Source organism: Mastigoproctus giganteus, chromosome 9 (genome assembly GCF_048544385.1).
Source record: "Mastigoproctus giganteus isolate SK-2022 chromosome 9, ASM4854438v1, whole genome shotgun sequence".
Lineage (NCBI taxonomy): Eukaryota > Metazoa > Arthropoda > Arachnida > Uropygi > Thelyphonidae > Mastigoproctus > Mastigoproctus giganteus.
The window spans coordinates 217,715,558-217,735,738 of record NC_143583.1 but is presented as its reverse complement, the minus strand read 5'-3'; the positions used below and the strand labels follow the sequence as shown (position 1 = coordinate 217,735,738).

The 20,181-nt window shown below is 37.1% G+C and overlaps 1 protein-coding gene across 2 annotated transcripts in view; it reads right to left on the bottom strand.

Moving 5' to 3' along the window:
- LOC150081124 (uncharacterized) overlaps positions 1 to 20,181 on the bottom strand; it is a 1,253,880-nt gene that overhangs the window by 179,295 nt on the left and 1,054,404 nt on the right. For both annotated transcript variants that reach the window (XM_090381132.1, XM_090381131.1), the window contains exon 34: positions 5,695 to 5,754. In XM_090381132.1, the coding sequence (XP_090237258.1) occupies positions 5,695 to 5,754 (60 nt within the window). The remainder of the gene's footprint in view (positions 1 to 5,694; positions 5,755 to 20,181) is intronic.

The following is a 20,181-nucleotide window of genomic DNA, read 5'->3' as shown; positions in this document are numbered from 1 at the left end:
CGGTTCCACCAACCAACCACCCGCTGGCCAAAGGCAAATTTCCGCACATCTATCCGACATCCGTCCTTCCTCAATTTGAATTTATGCCCTCTGAGGTGATTATTCTGAGCAAGATGAAGAATCCCATTGGCATTGAGCATGCTCAAACCATTCAAAGCCTTATACACCTCTATCAGATCACCTCGCCGGTGCCTAGTCTCCAGACTATGTAATTTGCAAAACTTAAGCCTTTCTTCGTAAGAGCAACCCTTTGTTCCATTCACTAATCTTGTTGCCCTTCTCTGTACCCATTCCAGCAGCTCTACATCCTTCTTGAAATGAGGCCTCCAGACCTGTATACAGTACTCAAGATGTGGCATAACCATTGCCTTATACAAGGGAATAATCACCTCCTTATCACTGCTAGAAAAATTCCTGTATATCATTGACAAGACACCATGAGCTACTCTTGCAGCTCGTCTGCACTGCTCAGAGAACTTCATATCTGCCTGCACAATTACCCCCAGGTCCTTTTCATTCTCCACCACTGTCAGTGTAATACCACAGAGTTGATACATTGCTCTGGGGTTACTGTTTCCCATATGTAGTACTTTACATTTGTCAATGTTAAACTTCATTTGCCACCTCTCAGCCCATCTGTTCAACCTTTCCAGATCCTGTTGCAGCAGCATAGCATCAGTAGTGTCCTTAACAACCCTGCCAACCTTTGTATCATCTGCAAACTTGGACATTAAACTTGATATTACATCATCAATATCATTCATAAACACCGAAAACAACAACGGACCCAACACTGAACCCTGAGGAACTCCACTAATAACATTAGTCCACGTTGAGCAGTGTCCATTGATTACCACTCTCTGTCTTCTGCCACTCAACCATCCCCTTATCCATAGCAGCAATTTGCCTCCAATGCCACACTGCTCCAATTTGTGCAGCAGTCTTCCATGTGCAACAGTATCAAAAGCCTTTATAAGATCCAAGTATATAATATCAAAGTTATTCCCTGCATCCAGTTCTTTTGTGACTACATCATAGTATCCAATCAAATTGGTCAGGCAAGACCTGCCCTTAACAAAACCATGCTGCGTCTGAGCTATAACTGAATTCTGGTCTAGATGATCCTGGAGTGCTTCTTTAACCAGTGCCTCCATTAATTTACCTGGAACAGAAGTTAAACTAACAGGTCTATAATTACTTGTGTCAGCCTTTGATCCTCCTTTGTGAATTGGGGTTACATTTGCACATCTCCAGTCTATGGGTACCTCCCCTGAGTCCAAGGAAGCTCTCATAATTATGGCTAGGGGTTTGCTTACTTCCTTTGCTGCCTTCTTTAATATAACTGGATAGATCCCATCCACCCCAGGTGCCTTTTTTATGTTTATCCTCAACAATCTCTCCTCCACTTTCCTCTCAGTTATTACAAAATCATCCAGCTTACTGCCAATGTTTACTTTACCTACATCATTATCCTTCCTGAATAACTCCTCATGCGTGAATGTAGATGCAAAATACTCGTTTAGATTGTTAGCCACCTGAGCAGGATCCTCAACTGTTGAACCATCAATATCCAGTGGACCAATCTGATTCATCCCTTTCCTTCTTGAGTTTAAATATGTAAAGAACTCTTTTCTGTTTTTCTTTGCATCCTTTGCCAAGGATTTTTCGTAGTCTGCCTTTGCCTGCCTAATCTCCTTTGTGACTTGGTTACAGACCAACTTATATCTATCATAGGCTTCCATGTCACCCATTAATTTGTATGTATCCCATGCATTTTTCTTCTCTGCCACATGTCTCATTAGTTCATCTGACAACCATTTAGGCCTAAACCTTGAACAATATTTCTTAGTTGGTATGTAAAGCCTGGTAGCCTCCAAGATTAGTTCCTTGAATGCTTCCCATTTTGAGTTTGCTGTTGGTAACATCATCAGTTGGTCCCACTGTATAGAATTTAAATACTGTCTCAGTCCATCATAGTCGCCTTTACGAAAACAAAAACCCTTCCCTTTACCTCTGATGGTAGTTACCTCCTTGAGTAAATCCCACTTCAACACACTGTGATCACTGCCACCTAGTGGTTCATTTATCTGCAGATTCTTAATGCATGAAGAATCACTACTGATAATCAGATCAAGAGTATTGCTCACTCTTGTTGCCTCACGAACATGCTGATGTAGAAAAAAATCATCCAATAAATCCACAAAAGCCTTGCTAGTGTGCGAGTGACCAACCCACAAATTCCAGTCAATATCTGGGAAATTAAAATTCCCCATTATAAGACTCTCTGATTTACTGGCCCACTCTATTTCCCTGTACAATATCTTATTATACTCATCAGAGTCATTAGGCCTATAGCACACTCCTGCTCTCAATTTTGATTTCCCTATGCTTATGTCACACCAAACTGACTCGACACTGCCCTGTCCATCGATGTCGACTGGCTTCACTTCCTTGGACTTTATGTGTTTCTTAATTAATAGCATTACCCCTCCTCCCCTCCTGTCCTGTGTATCCTTTCTATACACATTGTATTCCCCAAATTCCAGTTCCGCATTACTTATATCTGTGTGACACCACGTCTCTGATATCCCAACAATATCTGCCTTTGATGTTTTGAGCAATACCTCAAATTCATCAAATTTATTTACCAAACTCCTAGCATTGGTGTACACGCAGGTATACATGCACCTGTTTCTATTCTTAGCTATCCTAACACAACCCATGTGTTTACTTGTACCGCAATGAATCCCAGCACTCTGAAATATCCTGCATCTTGTTTTTCAGGCTTCTGCTCATTTCAATAGAAGCAGTGCAAGAATCACTTCCACCTCTGCCAGTGGCTACTGTTAATCTATTAGTCCTTGTAGATTAACAGTAGCCACTGGCAGAGGTGGAAGTGATTCTTGCACTACTTCTATTGAAATGAGCAGCTTTGTGGGTAAGATTGTTTGGTATTCTAAGCAGGTAAATGAACAATGTGTGAGGTCATTAATAATTGCAAAAGCCTCAGCATCAACCAACTAGGTCCATGTGACAAGAAAATGGAAACCAGCTGAAGTTGTGAATATTAAAGTCACCGAGGAAAATTATCTCACTGTTAGGAAAGTTGGACTGGAGAAAATCAAGTTTCAAAGAGAGGAAGTCAAAAGGTTCTAAGTGGAGTTTGGAGAATGACAGAGGCAATAAATTTTTACAGAATGGAGTAGAGAGAGATTTTAGAGAGAGATCAGATTCCAAATTACTAAGTCTCTGACAGGGAATATCAGAGCAGACATATGCACAAGTACCACTTGCTTTAGTATATGGCTATATGCACAAGTATCCTTTTCTTTGAAGCAAAAGGAATCATACAGCAAATAATCAGGACAACTGAGATGCACAGTGGTTGAATCAACCAATAATTGTGATTCTGTTAGAAAAAGTACTTTGGGTTTGGCAGAGTGTAAGTGGAAACTGACATCGTTCAGATCAGAACTGAGACTGCATATATTTGTGAAATGAACAAGGAAGTTTAGATCTTTTAGCAGATAAGTTTGTTCTATTAGTTTGACTATTCATGATGCATTCAGTAGAAAGAAGAGGCTGGGAATACATATTATAGTAATGAAATTTTTTGTTTACGTCATACATATACACAGCAAGAATATATTCAGCTCCTTGAGATAATGTGGCCTCGACAATGCTCCAACATACACACTACTCATACTGCTTCCAGTCACTATCTGGTAAAGTAGAGGCAGTAAGATTATAATCTAGCTGATCCAGAACCTTCCTAGAGTGACCAAAAATTGATCTGATGGACTACCTAGTGACTGGTTGGTTGATTTGGTTGGTTTTAATGGTGGTTTATTGGCACAAGGGCAACTAAGGCCAAATTGTGCCTGTCCCAATAATACTGCAAACGAAATCTTTTTTTTTTCCCAGTCATATCTCAGATAAGTTCATATAAATGAATTTGTTTTAAAAAATTAAATAGGCCGGAGAGATTTGCATCACCACTGAGAATTTAGTTCATCTTTAATGAATTATTTTGGGTTTGAGCTGATTTAAAATTTGTTAATTGAGCAGCATGGTTGTGTGCAGTCAAGAAGGATGTGAAAATTGAGGTGTTAGATTTGTCTCCTGAAGGCAAATGCAGACCAGTTTATACTGCTGAATAATATCTTCATCATTCTTTTATTTCATCCAATTTTCCATGTAAACCACAACAGTTCCATTGTATAATGATATACTGCATTATTTAGGTTTTGAGACCTATTAGCTGAATCTGACTGCACTTTTGAGTTTTTTCTGTTTATCATATTTGGGTCTTCTTTCTTTGGAAAATTAGGACGACATGTATCAATACCTTCTGTAGGGTGTAGTTCTAGTATGTTCTCTCTCTCTCTGTTCATCAGTATCCATTTCGTCTATGCTTGTTTGTTTCTGTTCACATGGTTTACTAGATGCTGTTTGCTTTGTTTTTGAAGATGTTACGTCTGATTTCTGCTTTCCAGGCATGGAAGTATCCTGCTCTTTAGCACTGGATGTTTCTTGTGTTTTTGTCATTAATATTACTTTACTCCAGTCTATAATTTGATTTATAGGTATTACCACCTCCGTTTGAGTGGCTATAGTTTGCTGTCATTTCACTGCTGAAGCATAGGAATGTGAAGGTTTGGTTGCAAGTATCTGTTTTTCTTGCTTCTGGATAAGATTATTTTCTACTTTGTATTTTTGAATTTGATTTCTCAATATTCACATTTTGCATGTCTTCAAAAAAGCAGGGTGATTTCCATGACAGTTTGGACAGAGTGGTGTAGAGGAGGTGCAGTTTGCTTGATTGTGTTCTTTCGATCTACAGAGTGGACAGATGGAATCACTACGACATGTTGCCTGAGAGTGTCTGTATCGCTGACAGTTGTAACACCTTATTAGATTCGGTATATATGGTCGGATTTTGCAATTTAAATATCCTGCTTTAACTGAGTGGGGAAGAGAAGGATTGTTAAAGGTGAGAATAACTGATCGGGTTGGAGGGAGAATGCCATCTTTCTTCATCATTATCCTCCTAACATGTATCACTTGATGTTCTGTTAGCTCACACAGTAACTCTTCCTCTGAAACAAAAGGTCCCATTCAATAATAACACCTTTTGATGTATTCAAGAAATTATGTGGGGTAATTTCAACTGGCAGTCCTGCAGAAGTCTGTTTTTAGCAATTTCTCAGATTGATGACTTAGTGAGGTTTCTACTAAGACTTTTATCACCTTGAATTCAAACTTTTTTGGATTTTCTCAAACCTAATCACAAAACATATCTGCCGTGTCCTTCTTATGATTCCTAATTTTCTTTTCCCTTTATTGTAATGCACAGTGGTAATAATAAAAAAAAATTATTTTATTTATGAGTTTTATTCCCTGATTGGTATAAAACTCATAAATAAAATGAAAGTTTCTTTCACTAGTCTGCTCTGTTTATAGCTTGACTTCCTAATATAACTTCAATGTCTTAAATTCTTTTTCTCATTTACAGGTAATCTGGTAATGCTTTTATTCGTGAAGAGCTTATGTGATCTATCTAGGACTGATAAAATTAATTTAGGGGAAATAAAAAAAAAATTACCAAGCTGCATTGCCATTCACTAACCTTTTTTTTTTTTTTTTAAGTTGAATGTTTCACTGATTAAAAAAAAAATTAATTAATATACCTACCTGTAGTCCTCTCATGAAAGATGCTTCATCTATTTCATATCCCACAAGTCCACCTTCACCCTAAAAAAGGTAAAAATGAAAAGAGTTTATTATTTGGCAGCCTGTAAAGTTTTTTTTTTTGTTTTTTATTTGTAATTACTTGTAAAAAGTGTTTTTATCAGCAGCCAGCAGACTTTCAAGTGCTGTATGAGTACTATGATCATATCATAGCACTCATAACAGAACAAATTTCTTGCATTCGCAGGTTGTCCCAAAATGCACTTATTAAATAGATTGGATACCTTTAAAAACTATATGCTTAAAATTTGAGACCCTTCTCTGACTCTGTTTCCAGATATTCGAGTCTCTCTCTCTCTCTCTCTCTCTCTCTCTCTCTCTCTCTCTCTCTCTCTCTCTCTCTCTCTCAGGACAGCATTAGATTCAGTTTCCAAATCACTAACAACTTGTGAATCATGCAGTAGTTCTGTGTGATTATTTAAACTATCAGTATTTAATACAGCAGAACTTAATAACAAGACAAGTTATGCCAAACAGCATAACTTGATATGCTCATGGCTGTAGCATTATTATTATCAGTATAAATTATTTAAAATCTAACTTTATCGGTTCTGCACTAAGCAACTCTCACAGAACTGCTTCATTTTATTAATAATTATCAATAAAAATAAATTACCTACCAACACAGCCAGAAGGCCTTACACATAATGATAACTTTTTAACAAGATTATGTCCAAATGTTACATAAACATATAAACTATACACATAAACTATGTACATAAATAATTTACGTATTGAAAAAATAATAATATTTTTTCAATAATCTTAATCCTAAATTCAATCATCAATAATCTTAAATTCAAGGTTTTTCATACTTAAACAGCAATTTAGCTATTTATAAGGAAAAGATACATAAGATAAGACAACTGGTGAGCAAAGCTTATTTAAAAAAGAGATAACAATAGTTCGAAATAGTTCAATAAAAGTTAAAAGTTCGATAATGCTCCTGGCCACACTGCTATCACTAACCTTATTGAACTGTTTTTTTTTTTTTTTTTTAGCTGGTTATTTTTTAAAAAATATCTATATTACTATTATTTAACTTTAACACCTGAGAGTTTAACACTTTGTATTTCCTGTATTTCCAATACAGGAAATACAAGCTTTAGATATACTTTAATTAGAAATCTGAAGTCATTAAAACATAACTGTTCTTTTAAGAAGGCTTAAAATTTTTTAAGCTTTCTTAGTTATAAGTCTAATGTGCTTTCTATAATGTTCCTGTCTGGAAATCTGTGTTCCCAAATCTATGTTATTTCTGCAAGTAATAAGTTGCCCTGCAACTGTGTATATTCAATTATGTTTTTTTTTATGATAGTTAGTAAAAGAGACCACACAACATTTCTGTGGGTTGATTGCCATCATAACCATGGTTAACTTCATTTATGGCTATTTCAAGAACAAGGCGGTTTTGAAAATCAGAAACTGTCTTGTTAATTTTAATATCATCAGCATATGTTAGTAAAGATGATGTGACATTATGTATGGCTACAATGATGTCATTAATAAGTCGTGAGTTAGGGTTGAATGTGAAAGTGTCTGCAATTCTGCCCAGACACGATAGGAGGGAGTATATGATGAGAGCCTTTCGATCAATTTCGTCCTGGAGAGATTGCGCAAGACTCAAGGGGTAGAATTTTTTCAGTCGGGTCTGTGCTTGTTGACAGGAGAGACTGCTACAGGGATGGGATACACTTAAATAGAAAGGGTGCAAGAATATTTGCTGATGCTATCCAAAGCATGTTAGGTGGGTCGAAAACTGGAGATACACATACTAAAATGTTAACAGTGGCTGCAGGCATAGGCAAAAGTGATCCTTGCACTGCTTCTATTAGAATGAGCAGCAGCCTGGAAAGCAAGGCAGTGGAGATTTCCAGGACTGCTGGGAGTCACAGTGGAACAAATAAATACATGGGCTGTGTTAGGGTAAATAAGAGAAGAAACAGGTGCATGTATACTTGCATGTACACCAATGCTGGAGTATAGTTAATAAATTTGATGAGCTTGAAGTGCTATTCAAGACATCAAAGGCAGATATTGTTGGGATATCAAAGACGTGGTATCACACAGACATAATAAGAAGTGCAGAATTGGAATTTGGGGAGTACAATATGTACAGAAAGGATAGACTGGACAGGAAGGTAGGAGAGGTTATGCCGTTAGTTAAGAAACACATAAAATCTAAGGAAGTGCATCCAATTGATGTTGGTGGACAATGCAATGTTGAGTCTCTGAAAGGAAAAACGTGAGTAGGTGTGTGTGTTATAGGCTTAATGAATCTGATGAGTATAATGAGTGCGCAGAGAAATAGTGGGCCAGTAAATAAGAAGAATTTCTTATAATGGGGGATTTTAACTTTCCAGATATTGACTGGAACTTGTGGATTGGTCACCCACACAGTAGCAAGACAGATTTGTGGATTTATTGGATAACTGTTTTCTACAGCAATATGTTCGAGAGGCAACCAGAGAGGGAGTAATACTCTTGATCTGATTATCAGCAGTGATTATTCGTGTATTAAGAATTTTCTATATAATATTGGTGTAGATATACCATAGTTTACCTGTAAATTTGAACTGCGCATTTAGTGTAAAGGCATCGTTTTATCGTATCTCATATTGTGGGTGTCTTCACATTGAGATAGCTAGTATTGCACTACTTCAAATAAATTATGCTTCTCTAGTAGAGAAGACTACTCTTATTTATTTTCAGTGGATACCACCACCCAGATAATCGTTCGAAGCTAGTGGGCTTCATCATCAGTGGGTGGGCAGGTACCCTGGTAATGCAATATGCCATCACATTGTGAAGTTATTTCCACAATATGAGAGATGCCAAATGGTGTAGGTAATAATAATAATTTATTAGAAAATGAAATGCACCAGGCATAATTTCTTATGGGTTTAGGTAATTAACTATATAATATTGGTGAAGATACACCATAGTTTACCCATAAATTTGAACTATGTATGTAATGTAAAGGCATCATTTTAATTGTATTACACTACATACATAGTTCAAATTTATGGATAAACTATGGTGTATCTAGACTGATATTATATACAGTCGATTCCGGTTATTTGGGACACATCGGGACAAGTGCATTTTGGCCCGATTAAGTGGCTGCCCCAATTATCCGATGTTTCACGTAAATAGTTAAAAATACAATGGACCCCCACTTTACAATTGGTTCACTGTACAATCAAATCACATTACAATGACTCACCACAGTAAAGTACCATTCACTATATGATGTGTAGTAAGCGCCAGTCATTGTGATCACGTTTGTGAATTGAATTTTAATTCTATTAAACGGCTATTCTAATTAGCGAAAATAGGAGGAATATTATCCATGGGCTATAAAAGTAAATATATATAGCATAAATTTACCCTTTATTACCTTACCAATTAAAAAATTAAATGATACGTGAAAATCGGAAGAATATATGTGATAATCGGAATAATTAATACGTACATACTAACTAGTTGACATTTCTGTTCACTGACATTTGTGGGTGGGGATTAAAATTTAAAACAGTGTTAAGATTTAAAACTAAATGAGCACCTAGGCTGCTCAAGTTTAGGATAATTGTCAAATTCCATTGTTAGCTACTTTTTGCCCTGGGGGTTAACTTTCCCTCCCAGGTTTCTGGCCCCACCATGGGGAGGCGGGAGGCAGGAGCAATGTCGCAAGGAGGCCAAGCGGTTAGAGAAGTTAGTTAGTTAGTAAATAAAGAAATATATGTAATAAGAAAGGTGGTTTTCCTTTCTCTGTTCTTACTTGCAAATTTCCAAGTGCAGAACTAGGGTATAAATGAACACAGAATGTTCATTTTAAGAATAAATGATATTATGTATTCACTTCAATGAATGTTCACTTCAGAGAATAAATGACAGAGAATGATATAAATTAAAATGAACTTTTAACTCTCTGAAGAACCGCTATATTATTCACACTTTGAAAGCTTGACTTCGAATTCGCTTGGCACCCGAGCCCCTAGCTTATACACAGAATAATAGAGTAACAGTATTCACTGGCAGAGGTGGAAGTGATTCTTGCACTGTTTCTATTGGAATAAGCAGTAGCGTGGAAAACAAGGTGGAGAGGATTCCAGAGACTTCTGGGAGTCATTACAGAAGAAGTAAATACATGGGCTTGTAAAGGTAGCTAAGAATAGGAACAGGTGTGTGTATACGTGCATGTACACCAATAGGAGGGTTTTTTTTTTTTTTTTGCTGGTGCTGCATAAGCTTGCTTTCTTGCATCATATGCTTCTACTAATGCTAATGCTAGGAGTTTGGTAAATAAATTTGAAATGGCCAAATCATCAGAGGCAGAAATTGCTGCGATAACAGAGATGTGGTGTCACACAGAAGGAATGCAGAATTGGAATTTGGGGAGTACAATGTGTACAGAAAGAATAAGAATTGAGGAGGAGTTATGCTATTGGTTAAGAAACATAAAATCCAAGGAAGTATAGCTAGTCGACCTGAATGGACAGTGCAGTGTGGAGTCAGTTTGGTGTGACATAACCACTAGGAAAGCAAAATTGAGAGTAGGAGTGTGCCATAGGTTGAATGACTCTGATGAGTATAATAAACAACTGTACAGAGAAATAGTGGGGCAGTAAATCAGTCTTATAATGGGGAATTTTAATTTCCCAGATATTGACTGGAATTTGTGGATCAGTCACACACACACACACACACACACTAGCAAGGCTTTTATGGATTTATTGGATGATTGTTTTCTACTGGAACATGTTCTGGAGGCAACTAGAGGGACTAATACTCTTGATCTGATTATCAGTAGTGATTCATCATGCATTAAGAATCTGCAGATAAAGGAACTACTAGGTGGCAGGGATCACAGAGTGCTGAAGTAGGATTTACTCAAAGAGGTAACTACCATCAGGGGTAAGGGAAGGGTTTTTGCTTTCGTAAAGGTGGCTATGGTGGTCTAAGACAGTATTTGAATTCTATACGGTGTGACCAACTGATGATGTTACCAACAGCAAATTCAAAATGGGAAGCATTCAAAGAATTATTCTTGGAAGTTACTAGGCTTTTCATACTAATTAAGAAATATTGTTCAAGATTTAGGCCTAAATTGATGTCAGATGAACTAATTAGACATGTGGCAGAGAAAAAAATGCATGGGATGCATATAAATTAACAGGTGACATGGAAGCCTATGATAGATATAAGCTGGTCTGTAACGAACTCACAAAGGAGGTTAGGCAGGCAAAGGCAAATTATGAGAACTCTTTGGGAAAGGATGCAAAGAAAAACAGCAAAGAGTTCTTTACTTACGTAAATTCTAGAAGGTCCAGATTGGTCCACTTGATATTGATGGATCAACTGTTAATGATCCTGCTCAGGTAGCTAACAAACTAAATGAATATACTGCATCTACATGCACACATGAGGAGTTACTCAGGGATGGGAAATACAAGAGGTACATTACAATCTGGGAGTAAGCTAGATGATCTTGTAATAACAGAGTACAGTGGAGGAGAAATTGTTGAAGATAAACATAAAGGCACCTGGGGTGGATGGAATCTATCCAGTTATATTAAAGGATTCAGCAAAAGAAGTAAGCAAACCTTTAGCCATAATTATGAGAGCGTCCTTGGACTCAGGGGAGGTACTCATGGACTGGAGATGTGCAAATGTGACCTCAATCCACATAGGAGGATCAAAGGGCGACCAAGTAATTACAGACCTGTTAGTTTAACTTCTGTTCCAGGGAAATTAATGGAGGCACTGGTTAAAGAAGCATTGCAGGATTATCTAGACAAGACTTCAGTTATAGCTCGGACGCAGTATGGGTTTGTTATGGGGAAGTCTTGTCTGACCAATTCGATTGAATACTATGATATGGTCACAAAGAAACTGGATGCAAAGAATAATTTTGATATCATACATTTGGAACTTAGAAAGGCTTTTGATACTGTTGCACATGGAAGACTATTGCACAAAGTGGAGTTGTGTGGCATTGGAGGCAAACTGCTGCTATGGATAAAGGGACGGTTGAGTGGGAGAAGACAGAGAGTGGTAATCAATGGACACTGCTCTTTGTGGCCTAATGTTATTAGTGGAGTCCCCCAGGGTTCAGTGTTGGGTCCATTATTGTTTTCTGTATTTATTAATGATATTGATGATAGTATATCAGGCTTAACATCCAAGTTTGCAGATGATACAAAGGTCGGCAGGGTTGTTAATGACACTACGCTGCTGCAAGAGGATCTAGAAAAGTTGAGCAGGTGGGTTCAGAGGTGACAATGTAAAGTACATGTTCAGAGTAAAGTTCAGAGGTGACAATGTAAAGACAATGTAAAGTACTGTATAGGCAGATAAGCAGTAATCCCATAGTAACATATCAACTGTGTGGTATTACACTGACAGTGGCAGAGAATGGAAAGGACCTGGGGGTAATTGTGCAGGCAGATAGGAAGTTTTCTGAGCAGTACAGATGGTCTTCAAGAGTAGCTCATGGTGTCTTGTCAATGATATACAGGAATTTTTCTAGCAGGGATAAGGAGGTGATTATCCCCTTGTATAAGGCAATGGTCAGGCCACACCTTGAGAACTGCATACAGGTCTGGAGGCCTCATTTTAAGAAGGATGGATGTAGAGCTGCTGGAACAAGTACAGAGAAGGGCAACACGGTTAGTGAATGGAACAAAGGGTTGCTCTTACAAAGAAAGGTTTAGCAAATTACAGTGTCTGGAGACCAGGCCTGTGAGGTGATCTGATTGAGATGTATAAAGCGTTGAATTGTTTGAGCATGCTCAATGCTGATGGGATTCTTCCTCTTGCCTGAGAGGACATAAATTCAAATTGAGGAAAAACAGTTGTAGGATAGATGTGCGGAAGTTTGCCTTTAGCCAGCGGGTGGTTGATTGCTGGAACAAAAAATTTCATCTGTCGTTGTACAAGTTGATAGTTTAAAAACATTCAAGGCAGAACTAGACAAATATTTGGAGTAAGTGGATGGATGAAATGAGAAGTGTTGGTTTTTTTTTTTTTTTTTTTTTGGCTGATGCTATATAAGCTTGCTTTCTTGCATCATGTGCGTTGCTAATGCTAATGGTATCGGAAATGATGGAAACCAAGTTGTCTTCAGAAGCTCAATTGCTGCTGCTTGGACTGCCAGGAACCAATCATTAATTGGTTCCTGGCTGACTGTGGTTGTAATAAACGTTGTCAGATCTTTGAAGATAACGTTCGATCTTCCACCATGGTATCCTAGAGGGGTGTGGCATGGGCTCCCATTCCAAATGGTGGATATCATAGGGAAGGGTTTTTTTTGTTTCAGGTTTTTTTGTTTCCTCATTATTTTGTTTAGGTGGAGGTAGTGCAGCAAGTGGTATTAATTAATGGATTGACCAGATAGTGAAAAGAAACCCTACTTAAAGACCTGTGGTCACATAGGTCTTTAATCGCCACCCACAAGGATGGCGTTTCCTCCATAGGCAGGTTCAACCCAATTCTGTCTTTCTGAATGGTAGAATAGCTATGCATATGAGGGTACTCATATACCTTTAAATATGTCTCCTGTAAGCAGAAGCACACTGGCTTGTATTTAAATAGAAGGGTGTCTTCAATTTTTTGACAGAAACCACGGCTGTTCCATTGCAGAAATTTGGAAGTGGACATTACTTAGATTTTGTAGGTCCATCTGTGGGCTTCCGAAGGGCTGAGGGCTTAAACTTCTGCCTTGGATTTATCCTTTTTGGAAAAGACTATACATTGTCCAGTGTCCATAGCTGGCTGCATAAAAGTTCCAAGACTGTCTTCATTTTTGTTTCCTTCACCTCCATTTTTTCATTTGCCACGGGCAGCGAATCAGGTTTTTTTGTTTCCTCATTATTTTGTTTAGGTGGAGGTAGTGCAGCAAGTGGTATTAATATGGGACTGGTAGCTGACTGTTTTGAACTGGCTTTTGAAAGTTTAGTAAGTATCATGCAATGGGAGCAAAAGTTTCTTTTGGTGGGATTGTTATATCTGCTTGAATTCCAAAAGATTGTTTCCCTGCAGCTTTTTCAGCATATGTGGGTTTATTACTACTTACTGGCATTACCAGTTTTCTCCCCTCCTGATAAGGAATATTCAACTCTGCCTTTCTTGTTTCCACCTTGGCATGCCTTTGAGTATGCAGGGTGCTCACCTTCACTGTTGACACAAGTGGTTTGGAGGCTGTACATGCATTGCTTTCATGGTCTTTTGCACTGCATCTACCATAGACAGGTGCTCCATGACAGGCCATCTGCTAATGCCCATATTTCTAGCATTTAAAACATCGCAATGGGTTTGGAATATATGGCCTTACATTGCAATTTATGTACACTGCTTTTATTGAATTTGGAGACATTGGAAATTTAAAGGATGAGGTTTCTAGTTGGTACACATAGAAATTCTTTTAACAGCTATCACTCCCTGTGGCTTCAATTCAGAGAGGATTTTCTCCTCGGTAACCTCAAGAAGGTCCCACTCTGAGATGAAACCCCTTGATGAAATTAGAGTTCTGTATATATTCCTCCAATTGATGTTGCTCGGAGTAGCTGCTCAGAGTGGCTGTCATTTTTGGTTTCAATTAAGAGGTCCCCAGAAAGAAGCCTCTTAACCGATTTAGGGGAACCTGCTAACCCCTCAACTCTTCTGAATGAAAAAGGGAAACATTTTTCCAATAGATTTCTCAGTATTGGAATGTATGATCAGAAATTAAGTCTAGGTCCTGACAGAACTTCAGTTTGTGGTCTTTTTGCTGCAATGGCATTCTGTTTCTAAATTATTATTTTCTGTTAGGTACTAGGTTGGGCCTCCAGAAGAAATAGTTTTATCAGGATTCATGAGTGTTTTTGTATTGTTTCAGTGTCCAGGCTCCCCACCCAGCATGGAATCCAAAGGGACGCCTCCATTACCCGGCAAGCAATAAATGCACTCGGGAGTGGGATACCAGGACTACCCAGACACCATACCCGCACCACTGCCAGCCTGAATCCTGTCCCATGGACCACAAGGGTATGGCATTGACACAGTTGACCCTTGCAGGTGAACCCACTAGCTGATTGACCCTCTCATCTTGTCGAAGCAGGGGCCAAATTGCCGTATCGAAGCTAGGCCTCCTCAACCATCAGGATCCCCCTTTCCGAATTTCCATGATTGCAGCACACGGCAAACACACCAGATTCCATTGATACTAGCCTCGAACCTAAGCTGTGGGCATTGGATCTCAGTGATGCTAACCTGGAGGACCAGCAGCATCACTGGGAGGTTCCCTCACCATGTACAGGTGCCCACGTCGAGGGGGAAGATATGAGAATGTATCACCAATTAATTAAAGGGGATCAAAAGGTGACATAAGTAATTACAGAGCTGTTAGATTGACATCTGTTCCAGGGAAAATATGGAGTCATTGGTTAAAGAAGTAATGCAGGACCATCTGGTCAGGAATGAAATTATACTGCAGTCACAGCATGGATTTATTAAGGGACAGTCTTGTCTAACCAATCTGATAGGTTACTATAATGCAGTGACTGAGGAACTGGATGCAAAATACTATTCTGATATCATGTACTTAGATTTCAGGAAGACTTTTGATACTGTTGCGCATAAAAGACTGTTTTTTTGTAAAAGAATAAGATAAGTTTACCTCAATATGATACGTAGAACACTTTCAAATGATACTGTCCAGAAATTAAAACAAATATAACATTACAGTAAAAATTAAACTAAAAAATCAAAAATATTACATTACAGTAAAAAAAAAAAAAATTAATTGAAAACAATTAAAACAAACAAACAAAAAAAACAAACAATAGAACAGATTTAAAAATCAATTGAATGCAATTAAAAATTAAGTAAAAAATTTAATTAAAACTGAACGAAAATATTGCAAAATGATTTTGCTTCCCTGAAGCTGACGCTTTTCAACCACATCTTGATCACATGAATGAAAATTATCGACTAAGGGTGAGCATGAATCTTAAATAGGGATTTTTTGTCTTCACATGCGCGTAAAAGACCACGAATCGGAGATCAGATATAGCCGGCGAAAATTAACCGAATTCTCATGTAATTTAATTTCGACAGTTTCTGCAATTAATAGTCTCATATAATTATGTTGGACACTAAGTATTTTGGCCTCGTTGAATAAAAATGTATATTTTTCATTAATGGAATGAAAGGTTAATTCTGATGCTGCTGAATGAGAAGCACAAACTGAGGTGGCGTCCCCAAAATTCAGAGGAAACCATGTAGAACCTTGATGAGACGAGTCGCAATCACTGCAAGAAATGCTGTATACCAGGTCATTTATCTGTGTTGCGAATGAGGAAAGGACTGAGCGATTGTTCAGCATGATGTGTAATTTCCATATTGGTTGGTCACAATTTTAAATTCAGTATCTTTAAAGAATCTGTTAAGCTGTTTGTGCCACTGTTCAACATATGGGACAGAAATAAAGTATTTTTTGATGTTACTATTGTTGTTGATGTAATTTTTTGTATCCTATCCTTAGCCTGTACCCTAATTCAGTTTATTGTAGCAATAGGGTAACTCCTGTTTAAGAATCTGCTGGTTAATATCTTTTCATATAAACATTAAAGATAATAGATCTTTTGTATGTGAACAGATGACAGCTGTTATAATGCAGAAGCATACTGGTGTTTGTAGGTTTACGATAGATGATAAATTGGATTTTATTTGAGTCCCGAGTAAGCATGAAATTTAGATAATTTAATGACTTAGTATCTGTATTCTCCCTTTCCAATGAAAAATTGAGTCTAGAATGAATATTATTAAACGATTGTAAAATGACTTGGATAGTGCTACTATAAGTGATAACAAGAACATCATCTAAATTTGATATTTTTAATTTGATAATTTATTTATCCCTATTTTGTGTTACAATTGTTGGGAGATAACAACAAGAAGGGAGGGAGAACACATAAGCCAGAGGCTTTTTAGGGGGTGTTCCCTTTGAAAAAGATAACAATAAAAACAGATACATCATGAATCGGACATGTTTCTACATTCCATACAGAGACTACGTAAACCAACCACACATGTCGCGTGGTTAACAACAGTACATACTTATAATTACATTGTGAGTACTTTTACAATAACAAGTATGAAAGAAAAATTATGAAATAATTGCATAGAATGTTACAATTTATGACAGCTATTCCTTCAAATATCTCCCATATTATGTATATGGGGTAGAAAAGGCATCAAATGTATACGCTCAATTGTTGAGAGATAGACCGCCGCTATTAAGCTCAATCCTATTGGCAAACCAAACATTTTTCATAGATACTTTATCTAAAAAGGTAATATAGTTGGCTTCAACTAAAAGTTTAATTAAGTAAAAAACTTCTTTAATAGGAAGCTTCATATAAATAATCAGTACAGTAAACCCCCGCTATTCACGGTGGCTGATTTAATATAAAACGAAATAAATATAAAAATAGCGAAATGCTTAAAGTGCGGTGCTCACCTTGAATATAATCTGCAATAGTTTTATGAAAAGACTGATGACTAAATATAAGGTGGAATGGTTAAGTTAATACATTAAGGTGGGATGAGATTTAATTTAACAAAATTTTAAAATAAGCACAAGGAAGCAGAAGTGCACTACTCTGTCCCTGGTTGTCATAAAGTAAAAAGTAGTTAATCTGGAACATAAAAGAATTGATAATGCCAATAGTCATGACGACAGACTTTCGTTAAGTTATAACGTCTTCAGTTGGCGGTTTTAAGTGAGAAGTAACGCGTGCTGTATTTTAAGGAATTTTCTGTTCTCTCCTGATGCTCTTTGGAACACATGGGAATCTCAGATGTGAGAGATTCCAAGTTGAGGAAAGGTGAAAGGGAAGTTTTGCGTTTAGGATGTTGAGATTAGTATTGTGTCGAAACCATTCGATAATGAGGGCTTCATATTGAATTTTGTGGCTGGTTTTAAGTCTTATAATGGTGATAGCGGAGTCAATTAAAGGAGTGTGATTGTGGGTTTGAGCTTGAATTGTGAGTTCTGTACTAGCTTGTCCCGATCTAAGACTATTATAGTGGTAGTATGCGCGAGTGTTGGAGGCTTTGGTAGAATCAAACTTGGTAGTAGTACTACCAATATAACAGGCATCACAGTTTGGTTGACATTTAATTAAGTAATGTTCAATTCGTTGGTTGGGTATTTGTGTGCGTCTTTGTAAGTGTTGAATAAGGATCCGAGTTTATTATAAGCTGAAAAAATAAGGGAGATATCAGTACCTGTAAACACACGGCAGAATTGTCCGGCAAGTTCATTATGGTATGGGAGGATGATGCGTATATTTGTGTTGGTGGTGGGTTTTGGTGGATTGTTAATTTTATTTTTGGCGGTGGAAATAGTGTGTTGAATGAGCTGGGTTGGGTAGTTCCTAGCTGTAAATTTTTCCGTGAGGTATTGAAGTTCATTGGTTAAGTCATTTTATGAGGTGCTATATTTGAGGGCATTATGTATTTGGTTGTATAAAACTGCTTTTTTTGTGCAGAGGGGGTGGTGCAAAGCAAAATGTAGGTATTTGCCTGTATGCGTATTTTTCCTAAAAATCTTATATTTTTCCTTAAAATCTTATTTTTCCTAAAAATCTCATTGTAAACAGTGAGGTTGAGAAAATTAATTTGGTTGTTGGTTTCAATTTCAAGAGTGAGTTTTAACCTATCATGTATTGAATTAAATTTTAAAAAGAGATTGTCTATAGTGGACCTATTGCCTATTATGAGTATGTCATCAGCGTAACGGGTGTATAATTTTATTTCTGGAGGGAAGGGTTGTAAGATTTGGTTCTCTATTGTGGCTAGGTAAATTTCTGACATAACACATCATGTATTGAATTAAATTTTAAAAATTTCCTTTTTAAAATTTAATTCAATACATGATAGGTTAAAATTCACTCTTGAAATTGAAACCAACAACCAAATTAATTTTCCAAAGGCCTCTCTTTAGGAAGGATATAGATCTGCTGGTACAGGTGCAGAGAAGGGCAATCAGATTGGTTAAAAGAACAAAATGTTACTCTTATCTAGTAATGCTTCAGTTCTGCAAATTGCAACTTCTGGAGACTAAGCATTTATGGGGTGATCTGATTGAGATGTTTAAGGCCTTGAATCTGAATGACATTCTTCCTCTTGCCGAGACTACACACATGAGGGAGCATAAATTTAAGTTGAGGAAGGATGGTTGCAGGATGGATGTGTGGAAGCTTGCCTTCCACACAGCCAGCAGGTGGTTGATTGTTGGAATAGGGTTCCATCTGTTGTTGTGGAAGTGGATGTTTTGAAAATTAAAGAATAACTAGGCAAATTGTTGAATGGTGTGGATGAGAAATGTGTAGTTTTTTTTTTTTTTTTTTTTTGATGGCTATATAAGTTTGCTTTCTTGCATCATTTGTCACTACTACTACCTGATATTGTAAGACTATTTATATAACAGCTATATTGGTTTAGCCACATTTTGTTTGCTTATGTTATCAGCATTAAGTTTAATACTCTCTCTTTAATTTCGTATCCAGGAAGTTTCTGTTTAATTCTAAAGGGCTTAACTATTACACCCTCAGGATAACTATCAGGATGCAGCATTATATCTATTAGGTTTTTCAGAAAGAAAACCTTAAGTGAGGGGTAAATATTTAGATTTTAATTTTTTGGCTTTAATGTTTATTTTAAATCTGTTACTGAAGTATGCCTCCAGGTCAGAACCTTTAACAGAAGGGGGACAGTCTTGAGTATAAAAAGCAATTTTCCAAGGTACAGTCATTTGATTATCTAGAGTGCCAGTACCTACAAAACTGATGTGACTCCCTATAATGTAATGATTATTCTGATTTAGTGCCCTCTTGTTATTTTCAATTTCTCTGTGTAGTTGTATATACTGTCCAATTAAACCACAGGGATGATAGCTGAGGGTGATTTTGTATGAACTGATTATTCATCAGTTAAAGATAAAGATTTTTTCATTGTGGTATGAGCAGTTCCATTATTTTCATTATACTTCTTCTGCATTATCATGTTTCAAGTTAAATACCTGAGCAGGTGCAACATCGCCCATTAAATGTTTTTTAGTAATTGAGGCATGTTTGCCCATTAGTAAGACAGAGATTATCTTGGTTAATATTATCCATATTTTCAATAACAACTGAATATAGTTCAAAGCCATGAACTTTATCACCCTTAGACATAGTATGGGCTTGGCACACCCAGGGTCCTGAGCTGGATATCATCATTCTTCTCTTTCTTGGTGATTCCCTTCTAATTTTGACACACACACACACACACTCACTCTCTCTCTCTCTCTCTCTCTCTCTCTCTCTCTCTCTCTCTCTCTCTCTCTCTCAGGGTTACTCGGGAACTGTTTTTTTTTTTTTTTTTTTTTTTTTTTTCCTGGTG